This window comes from Notolepis coatsorum, assembly GCF_963971535.1.
Source record: "Notolepis coatsorum genome assembly, chromosome: 6".
In the NCBI taxonomy this organism is placed as follows: domain Eukaryota; kingdom Metazoa; phylum Chordata; class Actinopteri; order Aulopiformes; family Paralepididae; genus Notolepis; species Notolepis coatsorum.
In genome coordinates, this window is record NC_140170.1 from 179,594,597 (window position 1) to 179,605,084 (window position 10,488).

The following is a 10,488-nucleotide window of genomic DNA, read 5'->3' on the forward strand; positions in this document are numbered from 1 at the left end:
GCTAACCTATTTCAGGACCACTGACGAAACCATTTTGGAAATGGGGAAACCATGCAGGTTTAACCCAAATGGGCTCCAGACAAGGAGCAAACATGATAGTTCGGATTGTATTTATATTTAACCATATAGGGTCATATGTATTACTTGTCAGCAGTGTAATCGATAACTATTAGATCAGTTCTGTTAGTTAGTTCTGGCCATTATGATAAACTACGTTTTAGTCTTCACTTCAACAAGAATAATACGCTGGTGTGACGAAACTCTGGTCTTATAATATTATTACTAACGCGGAGGCTCAGCAGTTTCTGATTGGTCTCCTCTCTGTGAGGTCGTTACTCCGCCTACACCTCACAGGGTTATTGGAGGACTTCACGGAGATACAACTGGGAACGAGGTTATTGGAGGACTGGTCTTTTGGAAACAACGCCAACAAAACGTCTTTCCTGATTGGGTGAGAAAACACAAGCCTGACTATAAAAGGTTACTCTCCAACTCACTGCATTCAATTTCTAACTCGTTTAACGAAAGAGACTAATAATCATGTCTGGAAGAGGCAAGACCGGAGGAAAGGCCAGAGCTAAGGCCAAGACTCGCTCCTCTCGTGCCGGGCTTCAGTTCCCCGTGGGTCGTGTCCACAGACTGCTGCGTAAAGGCAACTATGCTCATCGTGTTGGAGCCGGTGCCCCGGTTTATCTTGCCGCTGTGCTGGAATATCTGACCGCTGAGATCCTGGAGTTGGCTGGAAACGCTGCCCGTGACAACAAGAAGAGCCGTATCATCCCCCGCCATCTGCAGCTGGCCGTTCGTAACGACGAGGAGCTCAACAAACTCCTGGGAGGAGTGACTATCGCTCAGGGTGGTGTGCTGCCCAACATCCAGGCTGTCCTTCTGCCCAAGAAAACCGAGAAGGCTGCCAAGAAGTAAATTATTTAGCCTCTTCGACAAACTCCACAAAGGCTCTTTTCAGAGCCACCCACATATTACCGAGAAAGCAATACTTCTGCAACATCTATAACCATGCCTATTATAAGTTAAATGTATACTGTCCTCTACACATAGTTTCGACCTGGGAGCAACTAATAATGAAATCACCTCTTAAGGAATACGTTTAATCGGAATTCCATATATAATATTTGCGGAGAAAATGTTTGCTTCTACAATAAGTGCCTTGTTTGACTCATTATATTTACATTCGTCGAGAGCGTTCCAGCCAATTCGTTTCACTATTTTAGATTAAAATGAATTGTCTTTATATAGTACAAAGAAAATAAATTGGCGTCTTTCTGGAGTACAAATGTAACAGTAAAGTGCAATAGGATTAAACTGAAGTATAATAAATTAATACTATACAGAGTATTGTAATAATGCTGATCAGATGTATGTACAGTGTTATAGGTATAAATACACTGGTAGTAAGTCATACTGACCAGTGGTATAAGGTAAGGTATATAAAAAATATGATATGCAGGTGTATTCAGACATAAGTGGATTTATATATATACAATACAAGAGTTACATGGGTATATAGGTCAAATTGTGCAAGTATAGCTGCGTGGCTTCTTGTATACGATTGGTTGAGAGGCTTTGTCGCACATTTCCCGCGCACAGGAAACTATTTGCGCGCAAAGCCATAATAACCCAACTATATATTCTTTTAGCAAAACTCCATAGCCACACTTGATATTAATTAAGCCAAGCAATAATCGACATGAAACTGCATTTTTCCAAGACAATTATTTTGTGCACCTTGATAGCGCAATGTACAGTTTCTACGTCAAATGTATATACTCTCGTTTCTAGACTATTTTTGTATCACAAACAGTACTGTATTTGCAAATCTGGTATTTACATTTACATTTAGTCATTTAGCTGACGCTTTTATCCAAAGCGACTTACAAGTTCTGTGCGACAAGACAGCAAGAAGGGTATAACTCTATCAGCTGAGTAACAATGTTCATCAAAGTGTTGCGTGTTACAGTGTAGGTTAGTTTATTAGGACAAGTGCATGACATTAAGGTTAGTCAGGGTTAGATTTTTTTTTTTTTTTTTTTTTTATCATTTCAGATAATGGTTGAAGAAGTGAGTCTTTAGTCGATGGCGAAAGATTGGACGGGATTCGGCTGTCCTAACTGGGATGGGTAGTTCATTCCACCATTGTGGGGCAAGGACTGAGAATAGGTGGCTTCTCTTTGATGACCCTCCGGGAGCTTGGATAGGAGTAGATCTGAGGCGGCCAGAAGATGCAGAGCGTAGGGGTCTTGAGGGTGTGTAGTTAGAGACCATTGACCGGAGGTAGGCGGGAGCGGTTCCCTTTGCCGCACGGTATGCTAGGTATGTCATAAATGTATAGATGTAGCAGTACTGTCTATCTGTAAGTCGTGTATTATATGTTATGATGAATTGAAAATGGGACCCTGATGTAAACAAGACAAAAGTCTTTCTCTGGTCTGCATCCCCTTAACAATTGTATGTATTGAGCTGTACTGTACCCATTCTGCAATCTGTTAATAAAGTTTTCAATCAATCAATAGCTCTCTTGGTGACATCTGTCACTGCTTTGACTTACAATATATATATACACACACACATTCATATACACATCTGTCTGTACATACAGCTGCATAATCCTTTTTGCATGCATTTGGCATAACTTTCAATCATGGAAATGCCAGTATACATTTATAAGGTGAGAGATGTTTTCTGATGGTGCTGAGTCATCTCCATGAGCAGGTGTCCTCTTGTTTGGGTTATTTATTACTGATCATAAACAGATGACACAGACCGACATGGTCTCACCATGAGCTACATGTATCAGTACCTCACTGTGGTACAAGATAATAATACAAGTATGACTCTGACAACATAGTATGTTTCATTCCTTGAGCTATTTCTTCTGAATGTATCAAAAAATGTAGCTAGCAGCCTACTGCACCACATTCTAATATCCTTTACTTCACAATGAGTTGAGCCCTAACAATAGAGGCCTGTATATCTGACCTATAGGCTAAACACAAACTGTAATGTTTGTGTTGTTCTGTTTCTTCCAGCATGGCTGCCTGTAACCGTTGGTAACCACTTTCAAAAGAAAATGCCTAATTTATGTGCAGTGGTAGTTGGTAAAACACTGCTGAAAAGCATGATATTACTGTTCCGTTTTGACTTCTTTATAACATTCAGTAATAAGACACAACACTATGTGTTGATATGATAATCTATACATATAATTTATACATATAGCAACCATTCCATTGCCTTTACTACACAAACATTCCGTGCAAGGCCTCTTTTGTGGTAATGCAGACCATGTTGATTTGGTGCGTTTATGTTTGGTGATATGATCATGATTCATTATGAATCTACTATGTCTATTTAAACTATTGAAATACAATTAAAATAGACCAATGCAGTTATTATTTATTGTGCTAAGTGTTCAGTGTAGCAGATTTAAATCAGAAAACACAGCAGATCAGCAATGCCCAAAAAGCATGTATTGTCAACAAGCATGCAGCAGTCTAAAGTACACAGCAAACTAGTCCCCCACCCCCAAAAGGAAAATGTAGCTACGCTTCTTGTGTGAGTTATGAAATGTTTTGCAACATTAATTAATTAAATGTTAGTTGTAATTAATATATGCCACGTGAAACCTTCCACTAATCTAAGGTAGTGATCATCCCTCATACGAAGTCGAGGTGACCCACGCTACAGGCCACCAGCAACAGTGTGTTTACCAACACCGGAAAAGCATCCATTTAAAACAAAACGCGTCACCCCAGATTACTATTCTTGCTCCCAGTCTCTAGTCAGGTAGCTCGGCTCGCTGGAAAACGAGATTATGTCGGATTATAATGCAATCTAAAGAATTGTGAGACATAAATAACAGAGAAAGGTATAGCTGCGCACCATGGTGAAGGCGCAAATTGGTGGTTTGAAGCGTCCACAAACACACCAGGGGTCTCCAAATGGTTTAATTCTGATGGCACATATTTCTGCTTGCTGACCCATTTGGCGTTAAATTCCTGCAATATTCATAGTTGTATATTTGAGCTCTTTTCTGGCGAGGAGAAAACACAAGCGGCAGAGCATTTTGGCAGCACAGAGGAGGACAGGGTGGGTTGAGTCTACATGGCTCTCATGTAGTGTTTAAGACCAGCCCTCTGACTGAGCTTCAATATCATAATTCTACTTGTGTTGAATCTGAGACAGAACGAGAGAAGATGGCAGAAGTCGCTCCAGCTCCAGCTCCCGCCGCCCTGCCTAAGGCCGCTAAGAAGAAGGCAGCTCCCAAACCCAAGAAGGCAGGTCCCAGCGTCAGTGACCTGGTCGTCGAGGCAGTATCTGCTTCTAAAGAGAGGAGCGGTGTGTCTCTGGCTGCCGTAAAGAAGGCTCTGGCTGCCGGTGGCTATGACGTGGACAAGAACAAGGCCCGCGTTAAGACCGCTGTCAAGAGTCTGGTGACAAAAGGAACCCTGGTCCAGGTCAAGGGTACCGGAGCCTCCGGCTCTTTCAAGATCAACAAGGCTGAGGTTAAAGCCAAAAAGCCTGCAAAGAAAGCCGCTCCGAAAGCCAAGAAGCCAGCAGCCAAGAAACCTGTCGTGGCCAAAAAGCCCACGAAGGCGGCAACGAAGAAGCCTGCTGCCGCCAAGAAGTCTCCCAAGAAAGTCAAGAAGGTAGCAGCCAAGAGTCCCAAGAAGGTAGCGGCCAAGAGTCCCAAGAAGGTAGCAGCCAAGAGCCCCAAGAAGGTAGCGGCCAAGAGTCCCAAGAAGGTAGCAGCCAAGAGCCCGAAGAAGGTGAAAAAGCCTGCTGCGCCCAAGAAGGCCCCAGCTAAGGAGGCTGCCAAGCCAATAGCAGCTAAGAGAGGAGCTCCCAAAAAGAGATAAGCGTAAGCGTTTGAACAGAACGTTGTCTTTAATTCAACAAAAGGCTCTTTTAAGAGCCACCCACCACTTCCATGAAAAGCTATTATTGTACTCTAGTGTGTGGAAGTGAAGGGGGCTTATCGAATTATATAACTTAGTATTACTTATGGGATGGTTGATTTCCACGAGTTACCTCAGATATAGGTTCTCAATTGGAGAATGTTGATTGTTATTAAGTCCGCTTTTGATTAGTGGGTCCTAACGCAGATACTTTACTGCAACGAGTTGAGCCCTTTATGTGGAAATACATGAATTGCTATCATTATGGTGCCTTTATGTCTGTGCGTAAATGACCGCTATGACACTTTGAATGACTACGGGTGATGGTCCATTAGTGGACACAGCAGATTAATGTAATTTTATTTATTCAGACCGGTTTGGATCATATGTTATTTGGCACATAATTATGTTCCCCACTACCTCACATTAAATATCTACACAAGCAGCCATTATATTATACAGAACAAGTGGAACATTGACTCACAAAAGGCTCTTTTATGGACCCCCACTATTTATATGAAACAGGCACGGCTACAAAACACGACTAGTTCTACCGATTTATTTATAATGTGATTAGTGATCCAGACCAGGTAAAGAAAATGGTCTCAACGAGTCGCAACGCTTCAGATAGTTATCTCAGCGGTCAGATATTCCAGCACAGCCGCTAGATAATCCAATGTACAGTTACCCCACCCAACCACCTCCAATGTACAGTTCCCCCCACCCCCTCCTACCCAACCTCCTCCAATGTACAGTTTCTTTGTCAAATGTATATACTCTCTTTTTTAGACTATTTTTGTATGACAAACAATATTGTATTTGTAAATCTGGTATGTCATAAATGTATAGATGTAGCAGTATTGTCTATCTGTATGTCATGTGTGTCATATATGTTATGATGAATTGAAAATGGGGGACCCTGATGTAAACAAGACGAAAGTCTTTCTCTGGTCTGCATCCCCTTAACAATTGTGTGTATTGAGCCGTACTGTATTGTACCCATTCTGCAATACAATACAGTACGGCTCAATACATCAGGGTCCCCCATTTCCATTTAGAAACATCTCTTACAAAAATGTATCCTGGCATTCCTATGATAACAAATTATGCCATGTACCATTGATATCATGGTTTAAAATGGACTATACCATGTTATAACCATGTTATTAATGGTTCCATTACATTTACTATATGGCTGTACCATGGTAAATAATTTATATGACTGGTACCATGGTAAAACAGAAAATATTTTTTTTAAGGGCAGATTCAGAGCACCTTGTGAAACATAAAAGCAACTATTGAGCTGCTGATCAGTTTGATCAAAAGTGTCCTTATTAGTAAATACTGTTCAGAAAAGTTAGGCCCTAATCTGTGATTTTATGTTGTATGACAGAAACACATCTAGATAAATTGTGACTAGATTTGAAGCATTAACATTACGAGTGGAGAGAGCATGGTGTGGTTTATCAGGGGATGCCTGTTGAGCAGAGTAACCTTTCAGCCAGATGTGGAGGCTGTGTATCCTGCTAAACATGGAGGGAGAGGGGACCGGAGATGATCAGTATTGCTGAGGGTTACTTATGAAGCCAGATTTTAGACTTCTGATAGCTGGAGTTTGATGTCAACAATAACGTTATAAAAGGTTATTGTTGTTGTAATAATACATTTAACATACAACGCAAGGTTGTAAATTGTACAGAAATATACAGAGCTCATATGATCAAATAATGAATACTATTTGCACTTGACTGTTGGAAATCATAGGACGTGTGTTTGGCTATGGGGTAGTTCATCTTTTTCATTATAATTAAATGAGCCTGGAATGTATTATTTTTGGAATAGCATTTCCACTTTGAAAATGCTAAAATAAACATTATCCATGTGTATTATAAAGTCCAATAATGTATTATTGATCAAGGTTCTAATACGGCAGGTGATGATATATTAATTTACTGTATACGTGTGATGTACTAAGCTAGTCTATCAAATTTAGCTACTTATAAACAACCTAACATCACAGGATTTTGACTAGTAAATATAATTTGCAACTTAATAGCCATCCAAACTATGATTAGTTGTATGTCATTTATTAATAAACAAGTATCATAATTTATACAACTTCATCTCCCGACAGAACCCCCTACCATGATAATAACTGTTCAAAAGAAAGGCAATACCCGGCACTCAACCACTTTGATGAACAGCGCGATCATGAGAATAATAACAACTCTCTCAGGACAGAGTAATGTCATGTATGTTGAGGATGTCATAAATGTCAATATGAATTGAAAATGGGGGACCCTGATGTAAACAAGACAAACGTCTTTCTCTGGTCTGCATCCCCTTAACAATTGTGTGTATTGAGCCGTACTGTAGTGTACCCATTCTGCAATCTGTTAAATAAAGTTTTCATCCATTCATTCATTCATTCATTCATTCACTTACTACCCACATTGTTTTTTTCAGTTCAAATTAATAATCACTTGACACTGCAGACAGACAATACATTAAACACCCTGTGAATCACTACCCACTTTCAAAAACACTCTCAAAGAACACCTACGGGAGACTGCAATTCGAAACTGGCCCCTGTAAATGTCCTAACCCAACCCCCTCCAATGTACATTAAATGACCAAGTATGGTTTTGTCAATATTCCAATGTACAGTTTTGCTTTGTACAGTTGTACAGTGTCCCCCACCCACCTCCAATGTACAGTCCGCCCCCACCCCACCTCCTCCAATGTACAGTTTCTACGTCAAATGTATATACTCTTTGCTGGACTCTTTGTATCACAAACAGTACTGTATTTGCAAATCTGGTATGTCATAAATGTATAGATGTAGCAGTACTGTCTATCTGTATGTCATATGTTATGATGAATAGAAAATGGGGGACCCTGACGAAAGTCTTTCTCTTGTCTGCATCCCCTTAACAATTGTATGTATTGAGCTGTACTGTACCCATTCTGCAATCTGTTAATAAAGTTTTCAATGAATCAATCAAACATCTACTTATAACCAGCACTGTACCCATTAGTGGACACGGTCAAATGTTATGCATTACGTGTTTATCGTCTTACTTATGTCCGAGGTAACAACGTAAGTTACACAACCAAATTGTATTTTGACAAACGGCAATATTGCATTTTCAAGAAGAGGTTATATATTAACTGTTTGTCCACAGGCAGAACGCTGATCCAATAATGAGAATATGTCGAAAAAGATCTGCTATAAAGGCATAACAAGCCTGGTATTATGTTAGAGGTTATAAGACATTCCAATAAGCCTGTCTATGGGGTTATTATTCATAGTATAGTGACATGGTTCTATATTGTCGGCTCTGTGGGACGCGCCTTATACGCTGATATAACAATATCCACGTTGTTATTATAATTCCCTTTCACCGCCTACATTTGCGTGTATCATTGGTGGAGAGATCGTATGAAAAGTTCCCCAACAATGTAAACCAACCCCTATTATCTCTGTCAGTCATTCTCTGATTGGGTGATGATGCACGGAGCCATATTTGACCAATAAGCACGAACCTTAGTGAGGATATAAAGACGGCTCTTCGGCGTGTTAACGACATTATTCTGTGTTCATCTCTAGAATAAACTGAATCATGAGTGGAAGAGGTAAAACAGGAGGGAAGGTGAAGGCTAAGTCCAAGACTCGCTCCTCTCGTGCCGGGCTTCAGTTCCCCGTGGGTCGTGTCCACAGACTGCTGCGTAAAGGCAACTATGCTCATCGTGTTGGAGCCGGTGCCCCGGTTTATCTGGCCGCTGTGCTGGAATATCTGACCGCTGAGATCCTGGAGTTGGCTGGAAACGCTGCCCGTGACAACAAGAAGAGTCGTATCATCCCCCGCCATCTGCAGCTGGCCGTGCGTAACGACGAGGAGCTCAACAGACTGCTGGGAGGAGTGACCATCGCTCAGGGTGGTGTGCTGCCCAACATCCAGGCTGTCCTTCTGCCCAAGAAGACCGAGAAGGCTGCCAAGAAGTAAATTATTTAGCCTCTTCGACAAACCCCACAAAGGCTCTTTTCAGAGCCACCCACCTCTTCTTGAAAATGCAATATTGCCGTTTGTCAAAATACAATTTGGTTGTGTAACTTACGTTGTTACCTCTTACATAAGTGTAAGGCGATAAACTCGTAATGCATAACATTTGACCGTGTTCACTAATGGGTACACTTGTACAGTGCTCATTAGAAGTAATGTTTAATGTGTTGTCTGCGTGTTTTGAAGGCTTAACGATATGTAAAATTATAAATGGCATGTCATAGCGGTCAAGTGATGATTAATTCAACAGAAAAAATGGGTAAGTCATACTGGACAGCGGTATAAATAGTAAGGGATATATATATAGATTACAGCATGCACGAACATAAATTGACTTGACAGCAATTTGTGTATTTACACAATTGTTGGGACTCTCAACTCTCAAACTATCTGAAGCGTTGCGACTCGTTGAGACCATTTTATTTACCTGCCAATGTTGCTGGTCTGGATCACTAATCACATAAATGGGTACAAGTCGTGTTTTGTAGCCGTGCCTGTTTCATATAAATAGTGGGGTCCATAAAATAGCCTTTTGTGAGACAATGTTCCACTTGTTCTGTATAATATAATGGTTGCTTGTGTAGATATTTAATGTGAGGTAGTGGGGAACATAATTATGTGCCAACATAATCCAAACCGGTCTGAATAAATAAAATTACATTAATCTGCTGTGTCCACTAATGGGCCATCACCCGTAGTGACGTAGTCATTCCAATAGTGTCAGTGTTAATTTACGCATGGACAAATGCACCATAATGATGGCAATTTATGTATTTCCACAATAAAGGGCTCAACTCGTTGCGGTAAAGTATCTGCGTTAGTAGGACCCACTAATCAAACCGGACTTAATAACAATCAACATTCTCCAATTAAGAACCTATATCGGATCTATATTTTATATAATATATTGTAGTGATTGTTAATTGTACATAATTCACCCACGGAACTATTGTTAGGAACAAGAGTTCCGCCCGAACATTATAGGAGGTGGCACTTCCTGCCACCACGGGTCAGTCGGCTGCACGCAACGTAGCAGTAGCATGTTGTATTTGTGTACCCAATAAATGCTGTTCGCTCTACCTCGAGCTACCGTCTCCGTCTCCCATCTCTCGGCACTACACTGGTGACCCTGACATTGGTCTCGCTGAAGTATCAGGGACCGAACCGAACATGGCAAACGATGCCGTTATTATTCGATTGCCGGAGTTTTGGGAGCATTCTGCGGCGGCGTGGTTCGCGCAAACAGAGGCGCAGTTCGCCCTACGAGGGGTTGACGACGACGCCGCGCGATATTACCACGTCGTCTCGAGCCTCGGGAGCACTACAGCGGCGAGGACGGTAGGCTTCATAACAGCTCCGCCTGCACAGAATAAATATGAGGCGTTTAAGACGCACCTACTCAGGATTTTTGAGTTGTCACCGTCTGAGCGGGCCCGACGCTTGCTGGATATACGTGGCTTGGGAGACAGCAAGCCGTCGGCGCATATGGAGATGATGTTAAACCTGCT

The 10,488-nt window shown here is 41.3% G+C and overlaps 3 protein-coding genes across 3 annotated transcripts; all 3 read left to right on the plus strand.

Moving 5' to 3' along the window:
* Nucleotides 1-540: 540 nt before the first annotated feature.
* LOC311231024 (histone H2A) lies at nucleotides 541-924 on the plus strand (the record flags this gene model as incomplete). Its single annotated transcript, XM_084317493.1, has 1 exon — nucleotides 541-924. One exon carries the CDS (start codon nucleotides 541-543, stop codon nucleotides 922-924), a length of 384 nt encoding a protein of 127 aa, XP_084173619.1.
* A 3,290-nt stretch (nucleotides 925-4,214) lies between these two features.
* Nucleotides 4,215-4,877, plus strand: LOC311229810 (histone H1-like; the record flags this gene model as incomplete). Its single annotated transcript, XM_084315884.1, has 1 exon — nucleotides 4,215-4,877. The coding sequence occupies one exon, from the start codon at nucleotides 4,215-4,217 to the stop codon at nucleotides 4,875-4,877; it is 663 nt and encodes a 220-aa protein (XP_084172010.1).
* Nucleotides 4,878-8,539: 3,662 nt separating this feature from the next.
* Nucleotides 8,540-8,923, plus strand: LOC311229812 (histone H2A-like; the record flags this gene model as incomplete). The annotated part of the gene is made up of 1 exon (XM_084315886.1): nucleotides 8,540-8,923. The coding sequence occupies one exon, from the start codon at nucleotides 8,540-8,542 to the stop codon at nucleotides 8,921-8,923; it is 384 nt and encodes a 127-aa protein (XP_084172012.1).
* Between the last annotated feature and the right edge of the window lie 1,565 nt (nucleotides 8,924-10,488).